Raw genomic sequence first — 16,386 nt, 5'->3', positions numbered from 1 at the left:
TCTCGGACCTTATACTTTTCACACTTAAAAAAATAATTGGCAGTGTTAACAAAAATATTTGCGGGTTCAACTACATTAGGTTGTGCAATGTCGGGTTCATCGATGTTCGGTTTCATTTCAAACGGAGGTTCGGCCATCACAAACCATACCTATCACAATAAATTTCAAAATTTTAAAAAGATGTCCAGTTTGGCATGTGGGATCCGAAATGGGTTCGGATTGTATGAGCCAAACGCGACTGCGATCATAAAACCATGAAAATTGAAAAAATTAACGGTTTAAAGTGCTTATTACCTCTTGTATGACTCCAATTGAGTATTGCGCCCCTCTTTGAGTGAATAAACGTTGCTTTCAAGTCTCTGATACGCCAAAAAAATTGCCCTAGCTCCAAAGCTCCCAATTGAGTGTCCAAGTGGTTATGAAAGTGCAACTTCTGAAATATAGGCTATATAGACTCTATTCGGATCCTACACACCGAATATGAGCGTTTCCGGTTGGTAGAATCCGAAATGATGCAAAATTTTTAAAATCAAAGCATTTCGGATTGTACAGTCCAAAATCAAGTTTTCCTGGGCAAATCATCAACGATGTACAAGTCAGGCATAGCCAGCCAATGACTTGTTTAAACTGGTTTCGGATTGTATGGTCCATATCAAACAAGTTTCGGCTTCCATACTCCAAAACCGTTAAAAATAAGGACGTTCGGATTGTACAGTCCAAACCCAGGTTTTCCTGGGCAAAACATCACGTACAAGGCAGGCATAACCAGCCAATTGCTTGTTTAAACTGATTTCGGATTGTATGGACCATAACAAACAAATTTCAGATTCTAGAGTCCAAACGCATTTATAGGGTCAAAATGATCACATTGGGGGGCCTTGGAGGAAACAATGGGGAAAAAAAGCAATTTTCTCCTACAATAGGATTGGGAATTGGACCTGTGTCCAATTCGATTAGTCAATTTTATTTATTTTTATCTAAGATTAGGAGTATTATTAAGATTGGGAAATAGTGTACTTGAAACGATGATGGCAATTTTTCCATCTTGTTTTAGGATTGGGATTATGTGACTTTAAAACGGGAATTTTATGACAAACTTTGGGACTATTTTTGACCGTTGGTTATCATTTTAAGGAAGATAATATCAAATCGAAAGATCTAGAAAGTTTGTTATAAACAATTGTTAAAGGTTGAAAAATAGCAATAGTGTAGCACATACAAATTCGTTGAATTAAAGTCCAAATTCAATTGTATCTATTCAAATTTTAATGTAACAAATTTTCAGCCACTATAGAGAATCAACTGAGATTGTTGAAAGTGCGGTGACAATGTAATTTTGTTGCAGCTCCACAATGTAGCTTTTGTCAAAATATCGGTGATCCAAGAAATCGAGTCAACTTCAAAGACTTCAATAAGGCAAACTCTTGGAACTTGTGCTAATAACCAATGACTTAAGTTTAGAAGACTCTCCATTTGCATTTGCCCTTTGAGTTATTATTTCCAAATTCTTATGCAAGCTTTGTTTGACCAAACTCTTCATCATGTTCTTCCCTTCTTTTGCATCTCTTTGATTCAAAGGTGACCCCATTGCAAATCTTGGTGATTGTGGACCAGAATGTGGCCCCATCTTAATTTGCCTTTCATCCTTAAACCATTGCAATAGTTTCATTGCTCTCTTTTGAGCTAAAGGACTTCCCAATAAAACAACTTCAAGAAGCATAGGAACAATCCTAGCTTGTGCCATTTTCTCTCTTTGTGATATACTTTGATGAGCTAAAATCATCAAAATATAAACAGATAACTCTTGACATTTTGGTTTATCTTCCCATGATAAAATCTCAACAAAGTTTTGTGGCACCATTGAACTATTTTCTATTGCTTTTTTTCCCAATGGAGTAACCAACAAGTTACCTAAAGTAGCAAGTGTTTTTTCTGAAATTTCTTTTACTAAGGAAAGTTCCAATAAAATTGGGACAAGACCATAAGAAACTAAAGAGCTTGCATTTTCTAACATTGTTGATAGGTTGTATAAGGCTCCTAAACATGATCTTTTGGTATCAAAAGTTGTGTCTTTTTCAAGAACGTCTTTAAGAAATGGGATAAAATCTAATGAAGCAAAAGGGAATTGGGTATTTGCAAGTGATGATAATGATAAAAGTAACTCTGCAAACTCATTCATGGTTGACTCATCTATAAGGTCAATTTTCTTAGGTAGATTGGATAATAGTCCTGCCTCCACTATCAAAGCCTTGTTCCTAAAGAAAGAACACACATGTTAGGTAAAGAAGGAAATTAGCATGTTTTAACTTGGTCAAAGTTTGGTCAGAAACAAATATTTAACATATTCTAAAAAGTCAACAAAATTTAGTCAAGAGATGAACAATGCAAATTATTAGAAGTACTATCATTTATAGCAAAATAAAGTCAATGAGAATCTAAAATTATTGTGTTGGAAAATGAAGGTCAATAAAAGACATAAAATTGTCATCAAGATCAAATGTGATGAACTACCTACACTATATTTTATTAGCAATATGAACTTTCTTATGACAATTGTCTCTTCAATGTATATACTTTGTTCCCTAGTAGCTTATCATAAAACCCAGCAACCCAATTGACACTAATATACTATAGTTGTGACAATGGGATTTGGACTAATTTGATGCCAAAATATTGGCTAAATATTTGATTCTCATACTTGATGTCATCAATGCAATTTAATTAATTTGATAACTTTCATGTTTGTACAGTCTTTAGAGGAAACACATAACTCTAAAAGCGAGGCAATGCAATGATTCAGATTCCCTAAACAGCAGTCGCATTAATACATATGTGCGATCTGATTTCAATTTAACGACTGAAATTGTTTTAACCAAAAAATACAGTTTTTAATCTTGATCATTCGATTTAAGATTAATAGTTGAGATTGAAAAGTGTATCTTTTATCTCTATTTGGAATGTTACTTTCTTTTTTCTTTTTTCTTTTTTTTTTCCTTTTGGGAATATTTGTGATACTGTGGAGTCATGAACTAAACCAGCCAAACCAACAACAACCACTTTGTATTAATCAAATATTGTCCTTAAACGCCCCAAGTCAAAATCAGCGGTATAAACCATCAGTGCCCATCATGCCTCAACTCTCACCAATTTCCTTATAATAATGAATTGAGAGTGATATAAACCATATCAATTTTTGGATAACATTTTTTTTTTATAATAAACTAATTAGTTATATTAAATATATAAGAATTTTTTTTAATGTGACATTTCTATAAAACATATATATGAAATGTTTTGTAAAAAAAACAAAAAAGAATGGAAAAGACAACAAAAGAATGAGAATATTAATAGGCACTAATTCATGCACCTTGTGCATGATTTGAAGTTAGTGCTTCTTAACCCAATTACAAACTTAGCACTAATATCTTTACAAATTATTCTCTCACTATACATCATCTAAAAAATATTTTATAAGTTTTAAATTTTAATTAGTTTATTTTTCTGTGCCATTGATATACACCAATTTCTGTTAGCCAAAACACACCCACCAATTTAGACTTTTTAATCTCATCTCTTATTAGTGATCAATTCAACATTTTAACCAATAATTTTGTTAGTCAACCAAAATTGACATAAGGAGAAATTGAATATGAGACCTTGATAGGAACACATTTTAAAGTTCCACTAGACCAATCAAAATAGGTTAATACAGCTAAGATACTATCCATTAACATTTGATATCTTAAGAAGCGAGTTTAAACTCACAATTTTATTTTATTTTTACCCTTTAATGTGTGTGAGATTTGATGATAAATTCTTTGACAAAAAATATAATTCGAAATAACTTACGTGTAAGTTCCATCAGCTAGATGGATCAACGCCGTCAACCCTGAACTCCGGCGACTAGCCACCTGCGACGCCACCATGGATACCAAAACCGGCACAACCCCGAGTTCACTTATCAACTTTCTAACTTTAACATCTTCTTTTACTAAACTTTCAATCTCTTTTGCAGCTACTTCCTTCTCTTCCCAGCTTCCAAAATGAAGCATTTTCACCGTCTTCTGCAGCAAAATTTCAGTTTCCTCCACATCCTCCTCCTCCTTATGGTTCTCCATAACTTCAACTGTTTCAATCTTTTCAACCTTGTTCTGTTCATCTCTATTTTGAGTATTTTCTTCTCTGTTTAAACAATTGGAAGCTTCACAGCGTTTTCGGGTTGCTTTTGATCGAAGAAACCTTCTGATACGAGTAAAGAATTGAAGTTTTATGTTAGAAAGAACCCAAATAGAAGAAGAAGATGATGATGAAGGAGTTGGCATGTTAGTTGTGTGAAGAGTTTGGTGTTTTAGATATTTGTTTGTGTTTTTTGAGTTTGGAAACAGAGAACAGAGAAAGAACAGAGGAGAAGTGAGAGAAAATGAATCGATGAGAGTATTTGAAGGGCTTTGTGAGAGCTTAAAATACAGGGGAAATACAGAGCACATGCAGATAACAGTGATGTACCTTTTTATAGTTAATTTTGGATATTATTATGACACAAGATCTCAAATTATTATTCATTTATTATTATTTTTATTCTTTTGACTGAATTCATTTATCATTTATAATTTGTTGCAAGTAAAAATATTTATGTACCACAATTGGTCCAAGCGGTAAGATTTTGGTCCTTAAATATGTGGTCAGAAGTTCGATTCTTATTTCATGCGTATGAAAAATATTTATGTATCATTATCAATGAATTGGTTCAAGCGATATGATCTTGGTCCCTTAAATATGTGGGACACAGTAGGTTTTCCACTTCAAACCAATTTTTTTTCCATATGCATTAGTCGGGAATCACATCTCTAACTACATGTTTAAGATAACCAAGATTCTTACCACTTTGACCTATTCATTGTCGATAACACAATGTTAAACTTTACTTTAGGAAATTAAATTATTTGCCACTCATGCATACAAATTTAATATCGACAGTTTTGACTATATGACACCTTTTTATAGAAATTTTAACTATTTTTTTTATAACCAAATTTTGACTATATTTGAACCAAAATGTATCACATAATTACATTATTTGTGGAATTGTAGTCAACAATCCATTGGTTTATATAGCATTCTTTTATTAGATATCCTATTTGGTACAATTTCACTAATAACATGTCTAATGTTAAGTCTTTCTATTTAGTGTTTCACAATCTCAACCTAATATATTTTTGGTGAGAAATCTCAACCTAATTAGTCTACTATAAATTCAATTCAATTGTATGGGATGGGACCTTCTTGGTTAGAGTATATGAATTGGCATTTTCTTCATTAAAATTAGATACCAACTAACTAAAATTGGGATTTGGTTTTGATGTAAACCCACATCAATTGCATGTGAGACCCACCCTATATGTTTCCCCCATGGAACCATGAGATTTGGGGCAGTGCACACGGGTCAATATTAATGGACATTAATACTAGTATATATTTGCATAAATTTTCACTTGATATAATTAAAATCTGATCTGGATCACTGGCTGTGATATTCTCACATGCATTAGTGTTAGTGATTTGATTTTGCTAAGTGTCTTTGCATTCCTTCATTACTTTTCTTGATTCCTTATGCCATAGTATATATCTTGAGAAATCAAGTTAAATATAAGGGGGTCATTTTAATAGACAGTTTATTTAGAGGTGAGATCTGTTGACTCTAAGAGTAAGTCTTTATTAACTTATTCTGTTTAATAACTCGATATCGACATTATATTTCTTCAATCCAACCGTTGAATTCAAAGATCCTATTGAGTAGATCAACTCTACAAATATTTATAAAAATTCAAAAAATGTAGTTATGTATTCAGACTATTGAAATTCAAAGGTATTTTTAAAAGTTTATCGTACGTTCAATAGAAGTTATCAAAAAAAGTATCGAACGGTTTTAAATTTTTATAAAAATTTGTGGAGTTGATCTACTCAATGAGATCTTTGAATTCAACGGTTGGATTGAAGAAATATAATACCGATATCGAGTTATTAAGCGGAATAAGTCAATGGAGACTTACTCCTGGAGTCAACGGATTCCTTCTCTTTATTTAGATATGTATTGGTATACTATTAGCATTGAGGTGGATAATCATGATATATTTATACATAATTTTTAATATAGAAAAATTAATATACTCTATTTATAAATCTATCAAAATTATTCATCTCGGCCGGCCAGCATACTAGTACATATTTAACGTTGCTAGTTGATTTAGGCCTTACCAACAAATTAAATTAATCAATTAACCAACAAATTAAATTAAATTAATCAATTAGGCCTTCCAGGAAAGAGTGGCTTATATATCTAAGTGCGCGGTTTCGCATGCAAATAAGTCATCACCAATGTTTGACATAAACATAAGTACTAGTATTTTGGAATAATAATAATAATAATAAATAAACTTTGGGGTGACTTCCATTATAAGTAGAGGGATATGTTTGAGAATTGAGACTTTGATGGCTGTGGTATTTCCATGTAGGAGTCCACTATAAATTTTTATCCATTTTGAATTGAATGCACTAATTGCTTACCCATCATTCATATAATGTGCAAATGGGAATTACGTTTTTGTTTCTTATTTTGGTGCAATATATGTGCAAATATGATGTGTGCCACTATACCAGAATTTGTGTATTAGTTTCTAATTACGGCCACAAACTAATGTAATGTTAATCTAATTAATTGCACTTTTCAGTTTGTCAATTATTTTTTTGCACTTTTCACTATTAATTAAAATTCAGGTTGAGAACTTTAAAAATATTGTGTAATTATGTAAGCAGGTGTGTTTTTTTATATCCTCAATAATGTTATTATTTAAAATTGTTTACGTTTTGTGAAATTCAATAAGATTCCAACATCTCAGAGTATGTGTCCAGTTGTTGCATTGCATGGATGCACATGGAAATGAATATACTGCAGTGAGATATGCATATTTTTCTCAATGGAGCATAGTACTTTTTGACGAGACTTGATTCTCTGCTATGAATTTTTCACTTGAGGCAGTTCAGTGTAGATATCAACCATTTAAATTTTTTTGTTGATATGAATAATAGACCACAAAAAATGAAATGAATGGTTGTGATGCCATCCGAGGAAACCACAAATGAAATAATCTCCTCTCCTCTTTGTCTATTGTAATCTTTCCTCGAAAATATGTGCATGCTTAGATTGATTGATCGGAATTGTCGGAATCACGACAAACCATTACGATTTTGATAAAAGTTACACATAGTTTTAACAAGCTGAACTCGTTGTTAATCCTAACACAAACACTACTAGAAAAATTAAAATTAAAGAGGGTATGAATCCGTCACTAAATGAACAAATTTTTGTCACAAATGATATTTGAAATTCTGGCACACTAGTGACACGATGTTGAACACGATGCTCCAACACTGTATGTTTGATCCGATGATCCAACACTGTGTTCAACACTGAACTAGACGAACAATAAGGAAATATAAAATGCACGAAACAGAATAACACAGTTATTTGTTAACCCAGTTCAGCATAACAGCCTACTCTGGGGGATACCAATCCAGGAGTGAATCCACTATGATAGTATTAGTTCAAAACCCTCAATAAACGTCCCGTTTATGACTTCTCACCTAATCACCACCCGTGCTATATTCTACCTAAGTCACACCTAGGTATGAGAACCTCCGCTCAACTCCTCTTAATCACAGCCACTGTGATCGTACACGTTACAGTTTACAGATGAAGACACACTTCTTAAAACATCCACCAATTCCGTACTTCAAAGCTTAGGAATGATTCATACACACTATCTCCTTGCTTAGAAGCTCTGGAGATATTACAACACAGTAACACACAGTCCTTAATCTTGCATCAAGGTACTACAAGAAGAGGAACACAATTAACAACACTAAAACCCTAAACACACGCTTTGTAAAACTCAATTACGGCTTCAGTGAGTTGCACAAGGGTTCAGTCTTCCTTTATATAGCACGAGCTAGGTCTTGAATTGGGCTTCAAAAACGCAGCAGGTCCAGAAGTTACTTCAAGGAATATTCTTGTATCAAATGTTTTGTTTCCTAAAATAGTTGATTTGTTTAGAAACAAAACTAGGTCATGGCCGCCTTCTAGAACATCAGGAAAGGCGCTACTTAGTGCACCATACTTCAGGTCAAAGCAACCTTGTAGAAGAAAAATATATTTTCCACAAATATATTTTCACCAAATATTTATTCCTTCCATAAATATATTTATTGTCCATAAATATATTTTCAGTAGCAATCTCCTTGAATATATTTTCAATAATAATCTCCTTGAACCATAAAGATTTATTTGAAATAAATCTTTTATATTTTCTACAACAATCTTCACAAAATATATTTTAGAATCAAATCTTTTATCTCTTAATATTGAGGAACAGATAACACATAAATCGCTTACTGAAGATTCTGGAAACACCTGTGTGTTGGCACACAAATTAAAAGGCGTAGATTAATTCTTCAATCAAATCTTTCAAAGATCTTACGCAAAAATATATCATTCGCGAAAACAGAGCGTACTGGATGTGGTATCCAATGTTGAAGCATGAATGTTGTATCCAATGTTGAAGTATTCTATCCAACATCTTGCTTGAATATTTGTTTTAGCAAAATGAGGCCAACATAAAACACCAACAATATTAGTGATGGTTCATTTTGGCTTGTTCAAAAAAAACAATATTAGTGATGGATTTAGCGACGCAAATAAAATTGTATATAAACCATGCATCGCAAAAATTTATTAAGGGAATTTAGAATCTCTCAAATTGCGATGGAGTCGCTAGACTATTAAATCCGTCGCTAATAATAGGGTAAGACAATAACATGAAAGTTTAAACTACTATTTTAATTTTTTAATTTTTAATTAATCAAGTTCATTCAAAATAAATAATAATAGTAATAATAACAACAAATATAATAGATGAAGTTTTAGCAAATTAAGTGTCTTGATCGAAATAGTACTATAAAATATTCGTTGACAATACCTTATATTGAACTAGAGAGACATGTCACATGATCTAGAAGAAACTACATAAAGTTCAATTAATGATTATATACGTACAAAATGTGGCAACATTTTTTTTTTTTTTGGTAGAGTGTCAACATTTTTTTTAACTCAAAGCAAAACTAAAATAGTAAAAAATTAAAAAGTGAGAAGTTATTTTCTTCTTGTACCATAAAAACAAAATGGTGATGTGTTGCACAAATCACATGAAAGTAGATCAAGATTCACGGATTATAATTAACTATGTGTTTATGAGTCATATTTACATCAATTTATTTATAAGCCGCACATGGGTTATATATACTGGCATTGGCAAAACCTGAACAGTGATTTGTCATCACACGTGGAATCATTAAGAAAGTGAGATTGGGCACCCATTTTGAGATTTATCATCACACGTGTGGATCATTAAAGAATTTTTTGGAAGATCAAAATGGATGGTGTGGAAGATTAGCATCAGCACAATACAAGGAACAATTTGGGAGACATGAAACAAAAGAGATCGAGTTTAAATGATTAATGATATTTATTTAATAACGAATTGTTCGAAAAAATTTGAATCAAATTTAAAGTAAAATTTTTAACTACAATTGTGGGTTTCTGTGCAAACGGTTTCATTTGGACCTGGAAAGCGGAGAATTTTTCATATTGATGGAAGAGAAAGTTCCTTTGAGGGTAGTGTGGGATGGAACGAAACGGGACGGAGATCATATCTCATGTCCTATGAAAAAGATATAGATTCCCTGTTGTTGGGAATCACACAGTTTTCACGTTGTTTTGCATCTCAGCCATCTATTATCAAATTAGACGGATCAGAACAATTCATTTACAAAATTACTCAAAATGATCACAACCACATGATTATGATCGGATAGTCCCTAGCTGTTACAGCGTCCTGCTGTAACAGCAGGAAATCCATTTTCCCAACACTTTGTTCCCGAGCAAATCAATAAAATACATTTTATATTTGGTATCTAACTCCATGAACAATTTATTTTAGAGTAAAATTAGTAATTTTAGTCATTGATTAATAAATTAAAGGTAAATATTATAGGTACACCATAATAAAAATCATATGATTGTTAAAACAACAACTCTTGATTTCTTCACTTTACATTTTATTTTTTATTTTTAGTTTTTGAGATCTACACTTTATTCACTTTAGAGGATCCAAACTCTTATGTTATATTTATTGTATTTTCATATAATATATGTGTAAAAAATAAAACAGTTATTTTTTATGTCGATGAAAACACTTTATATACTAACATAGATATAAAGTGCACATACAAAAGATAAATGTTATTTGGACAACAATAGTTATAGATGATGTATTATTATGCATAGTTAACTTTTAAATGTTCAAATAACATTCCTCCATTTGAGTTTAGTCCTGCCGGAGCAAAGGATTTCGAAGACTCACCTCCTTATCTACTGAACCAACTTCCATTAACTGAATTGCATTCTTTGACGGCGAGACTTGGATATATGATCTAAAGTGTTCAAAAATCAAATAATTTTTCCGTCAAAAAAAAAAAAAACCAAATAGGAGGACTTGGGTGAGGCATTGAGACTCTTTCATGCCATCAATTGGGTTCATGAGCTTCAACTCCAAAGGGTGGATTTTGTACTTGATTCAAAAATAATGGTTGACTATTTTCATAAGGGCGGATCTGATATTACTGAGTTTGGAGATGTGTTGAATGAATGTAGCCCTAGTTTTAAGTCTTATTTCGAAAACTCTCATGTTGAGTTTAATAGGAGACAAGCAAATGAGGTAGTTCATGCCTTAGTCAGGGTAGCCCCATCCATAGCTCGCTCCCATATTTTTACTGATGTACCGACATGTATAAATCATTTGATTATGAATGAAATGCAAAAAAAAACAAAAAAAAAAGCAAAAAAATTTTTAGTCCATTACTCGAAGCTGTTGTTGGTTTGAACTTTTTCATGTTTGTAGAGTTTCCCATGTGTTTCAAGGACAATATTTTTCTAGTGTGAATGCAATAATTTTCAATAGTCATAAAGGATCAGTTCAATAACATTCAATATTAATATTTTTTATTAAGTGAAGTCAAATTTTTTTTTTGAAGATATCGTAAAGAAAAAAACAAATTTTGCATATGTTGCTTTCAATATGTTGTGTTGGAGAAAAAGTAAAGAAAAAAAATTTCTTTATCTCCACTTATGGGCTGCGCAGATTGGGCCGGTCACTACAAATGCTAACAGAGCCCATAAAAAAGACAAAATTCATCAAAACGAAATGCACCAGCCGGGAATCGAACCCGGGTCTGTACCGTGGCAGGGTACTATTCTACCACTAGACCACTGGTGCTTTATGTTGTTAACGCATTTCTTTATTGTTATTTATACGCTATACATAGCATACAACAAACAAAAAAAATCACAAATATTATGCTTGCTAGGAAACTCAGATGTAAATCTTCAACACAAATTTCAATCTAAATTAAGCCAACAATAACATCCATATTCTGTAAACATAATACAACAGAGAAACACATGACTTTGATGTAAATGTTACTAAATGATAACAAATTTACAAAAGACTCAACTTACAAGGTTCATAGATTATATACTAGCAACAGCAACAATAATACCAATAGTAGCTGCAACAGCTTCAACCCTTCAACTTGAGAGGTGTTTGCAAAGTAAAATAGCAAGACATAAATGCAGTTTTGATCCTTCTATTATGTCTTGTTTTTGTTTATTTTGGTCTCTCAATTTTTAAATTTAGCGATTTTTGAAAAAATTTCTCCACCTATAAATTTGGGTTGCGCTTTTGTAATGTGACAAGTGACATACTTATGCGGTAACCGAATCGATGACTTAAAAAATGAATTATTAAGTAAGAACTCACCTAGACAATATCATGTCATCAACTCAATTGTCACATAAGCATCTCACCGGCCATATCACCAAACTAATGGATTTAGAAATATGAGGAATAAAATCATCGGTAAAAATTGAAGACTAAAAGTGCATTTAAACCTAGTATTAATTAACGAACCAAAATGTTTGGCATCAACAAGAGCAAAAATCATGGTTGCATGACAACGTAGATGTCTGCTGCAGCTGATTGCAAGGATGTGGTGCCCTTAATGAGTAATCCATTGAGGCAGAAGCCTTATCCAATACAGAACTAAGTGCCTGGTGAACATTACTTGCAATAAGTTGACATAGCTCAATATTATAAATGTCTACTTTGCAACAATTGTAGACAAATTCATTCTTAACCCTGTCTCCCAAAGTTGACAATTCTGCCCTTACCAATTGTAGTTGAAGGGTATCAAGAGTTTGTTTTAGATCAGAAAGAAGTTCTGGTTGGTAATCACAGCAGATAGATGCTTTGTAAAAAATTGATCCATCTACTCCACCATCTTCACATGATTCAACTTCAACTTTCACTTCATCACCATCTATTGGGATTGAATAACCTTTGCTTGCTTGATTAGCATTATTTTTCAATTCCTTTACTTGCCTAATTACTTCTGCTAGTAGGGTTGCTTTGTCCATCTATAAGGGTATCACTTAAAGTCAAATTGTAAATAAAAAGTAACAAACTAACAATATGTACATCTACCAAAGGATTTGTGTAATCTGCAGTGTAGTCAGCAATCTCACGCATCCACACGGTCAATACTTTATTGGTCGTTAAATCGACATTCGATGATCCGTATTTTAAAATATCGAGCTTGAAATCTAGACCAATTGATCTTGATCTACAACCACCAATGTGTTGACTGCATGAATATGTGGCTTACGACTACAAATAATTTGAATCCTCGAAACTATGAAACACTAATATAACACGAACATTTGACACGACACTAAAACACAGATACACACACTGATAAAAATTATTAAATATAACTACATGTAACGGTGTTAAACATTTACATGTATGAGACATAAAACACGCCTTTAATATAAAGTATCGTCGCTACATAGTTTCCAAGTTAACACAATAGCCAACTGCCTTATGCTTTTAGGCATGAAACACACCAACAATTCCAGTCATATATTCAACTAATCCCACCAAAAGTCCAAAACAAGTAAACTATCATGAAAAGCCTAGTTGACAGCTATCAATATAAACATTAAAAAATAATGATTGGTTGAGGGCCAGAATATTCAGCTACTGATGTGGAGTGTGGACCCACAACTAAGAATCATTTGTTATTTATATAGTATTGTATGTATATTTAATAATTAATGAAACAGTCTTAGTTTGGGAGTTGCGACCATTGAAGACAAATCTCCAAAACTGAATAAACTATCACCAAAGGTTGTATGCAACTCATAAATAGTGCTATACATTATTCAATGAAAAAGATGGGCTAAAATACATGTTTATTACTTTATCATATTTTAAAAATTAATTTTGATTTTTTATCTATCAAAAGATTTATTTTGATTTTTGGTTTTTTTAAATATCACATAATTAAAGTGAACTTTGCTGTTAGATGTGTTAATTGTTAAATTTAATAACAGAAACTTTTAATGATACTTGCAACTCTATTTTGTCATAGCTTTAGAATCTGTTTAAGTTTGTTATCTTATTTTCTTAATTCAATTTAGTCTTTTATTTTTTAAAATATAAATAAATGAAAATAATTTTGTTTTTTGAATGGCATGAAAATAATTAAAAAAAAAAGATCAAAACATATTCAAATACAAGAATAAATTTTCTAACATATGAATAACAAAAATTAATTATCAAAAATTAAATAAAGAAAATATATATATCTTAGCCAAAAAAAATGTTATTATACTATACATTATACTATACAGAATCTTGAAATGAAATTGAAATGTAACTCCCCAATCTTATGTAGTTGACTTTATGTAATTCCCATATACAGCTGACCAGTCAAGGACCCTTAACTTAATTAGAATAATGTGGTTTAAGTCTCATAATGTGTCGTGGTGATCATTTTTGTATATTCATATCTTTCTTCAAACTCAAGTTTCTAAATTTTATTTATAATGTTACTATTTCTGGCTCATAAAAAATGTCACATTTTTATTTTGTAGATAGACGAAATAACAAAGTCATTATAAATTCACACACATAACTGAAAGAGTTAGAGTTCAAATCCCGATCATGACATCCGGTCTAATTATTTCAACATTTTTATCAGTTAAAATAGGACGGATGAACTTAAATGTCACATTTAAAATATTTGTTAGATGAATATGTATCTTGATTAGACATCCACAATGAAATATTTGTTAGTCAAATATGGATCTTGATCACAATCTTACAGGAACAACAATTAAATCAAATCATATATATGTATCTTGATTAATAAACATCCTAAAACAGTTATAAAATTAAAATTAAAGAGTTTCCGTGAGCTTAGTTCAATTGAGGTTTGAATTCCGGACACTCCACTTATTCACTTGTGGAATTTCTAGTCACTAAACTAGTTGAGAAAAACAAAAATCAAAATCAAAGATGAAAAATATTTATTATACCTTTGTAGAGGAAGGCACAAGTCCACGAAGTTTAGCAAGATGACAATTAATTTTGTTCCTTCTTCTCCTCTCTGCTTCTCTATGATTCTTCAAAGCCACTAAAGTTTTGTTAGCATCACAAATCTTTTTGTCTCCAATTATTGGAGGAGACTTCACTAATTCTCCTTTCTCACTATCCAAAACCAATGAGTTTGATGATACAAATCCACCTCTTGAAATCTCATTTGAAGCACCAAAGCTATATGAAGTAGCATTGAAAACTACCCTTGAAATATCTGAGCTAAAATCCATATAAGAAATTATGTGAATGCAAAATATATCCTGAAATGAAACTCACAAGGGGGTTCTTGAAGATAAATATAAGCTTAACGATATTGTAAGAATGATATTTATAGTGGAAGTTTCTTGGTCCATGTTTATGTACACGCAGGATTCCATAGCAATATTGCTGGAAATAGTTATTGATAGCTTAGTTTCATAAAAATAATATTTATTTATATATAAATACTGTAATCCACGTTGGCAAAATCATGTGTGGTCCTCTCAAAATCTATATTTATAGACCTAAAAGTAATCTAAAAAACCATGTATAATTGTATATGTAACTACAGGGTGGAACAGTAGCCTAACAAGTTGAACTAATTGAGCTTAAAATTAAAGGAGTTTCAGGTTTAAGGTTCAATTTTGATAAGGTGTAAAAAAATTAACTTAATAAATAACATACTAATAATTTGTTATTAAAAAAAAGTATATATGTAACTAGGTTTGCACTTAGAAATAAGTGTTTAATGTGATACTTGAGTCATGAGTCTTTTCTATTTAATGGATTAGTCTTTTAGTTGGACTCTTCTCATGTTTTTAATTTTCGACAATTGATGTTTTCGTTGAAAGTTGGGTCATAATAAAGTTATCTAAAGATTGGATTAAAGTGCTCCACTAGATACTGATATGTTAATGAAGTCGTTAAAAAGAAAAACGCTATCATCAAGTAGAGAGAAATGTGTCACCAAAAATAAAAGGGCAAAAATCATCAATGCTGTAAACAGTGACGGAACCAGAAAAAATATTGTGGATGGGCCGAACAATAGCCAACCTATTTTCAAATTAAATTTTTTGGTCATCTATTTTCATATGTTACAATTTTGGTACTAACAATTTATATTTTTTTTGCATTAAAATTCTCTATTTTCAACATTGAATCTAAGATGAAATATCAAATTTGAAACCAAAACTCACATTTTTTTTGCATTAAAATTCCCTATTTTTACGGCAAAAAAATAAATGAAGATAGGACTAAAATTGCAACAAATGTGAAAATATGAGACTTAAAAAATTATATATTAATTAAGCATACTTTTTATATCATTTCATATTTATATATGCTAGTTCAATTGCTAATTTTATCTAATACTATAAATTTAATTAATTATGAACTAATATTTATATTTATACTTGAACTAATATGTGTACCGAGTTACTTATAATTATCGATAATAAACTCTAAATTAATATTTACATTAATATTTGTACAAATATGTATTCTGAGTGATTTAAAATTATTAATAATACATTTAAATTAATACCCTAATCGACTCATAAATAACATGATAATATTTTATTCTGTGACTCACTCAATGAATTATCTTTTGGGTCGAACTCTTCGTATGATTTATTTGACATACACTTTTTTGAGCTTATAACTTAAGCTTATAAATTCATATGATTAAAAAAATCTACCTAATAACATTATGTCAGAAGCTTATAGTTTTATTCAATAAATATCCACGTCATATTATCAAATGAGCTTATTGCACGATTAATTGGGCTTTCCTACA

The 16,386-nt window shown here is 31.1% G+C and overlaps 2 protein-coding genes and 1 non-coding gene across 3 annotated transcripts; all 3 read right to left on the bottom strand.

Annotated features, from left to right (window-relative positions):
• Positions 1-1,149: 1,149 nt before the first annotated feature.
• On the bottom strand, positions 1,150-4,479 carry LOC123900101 (protein spotted leaf 11). The gene is made up of 2 exons (XM_045951418.1): positions 3,850-4,479; positions 1,150-2,255 (listed from the first exon to the last, which is right to left on the bottom strand). The coding sequence occupies exons 1-2, from the start codon at positions 4,320-4,322 to the stop codon at positions 1,409-1,411; spliced, it is 1,320 nt and encodes a 439-aa protein (XP_045807374.1). The 5' UTR covers positions 4,323-4,479; the 3' UTR covers positions 1,150-1,408.
• A 6,837-nt stretch (positions 4,480-11,316) lies between these two features.
• Positions 11,317-11,387, bottom strand: TRNAG-GCC. The gene has a single exon. It is a non-coding gene; the product is annotated as a tRNA-Gly (tRNA).
• A 128-nt stretch (positions 11,388-11,515) lies between these two features.
• On the bottom strand, positions 11,516-14,969 carry LOC123893559 (putative transcription factor bHLH107). Its single transcript, XM_045943294.1, has 2 exons — positions 14,552-14,969; positions 11,516-12,586 (listed from the first exon to the last, which is right to left on the bottom strand). Exons 1-2 carry the CDS (start codon positions 14,840-14,842, stop codon positions 12,095-12,097), a joined length of 783 nt encoding a protein of 260 aa, XP_045799250.1. The 5' UTR covers positions 14,843-14,969; the 3' UTR covers positions 11,516-12,094.
• Positions 14,970-16,386: the final 1,417 nt, after the last annotated feature.

Source organism: Trifolium pratense, linkage group LG7, assembly GCF_020283565.1.
Source record: "Trifolium pratense cultivar HEN17-A07 linkage group LG7, ARS_RC_1.1, whole genome shotgun sequence".
NCBI lineage: Eukaryota > Viridiplantae > Streptophyta > Magnoliopsida > Fabales > Fabaceae > Trifolium > Trifolium pratense.
This window is presented reverse-complemented; position numbering and strand designations above follow the sequence as displayed.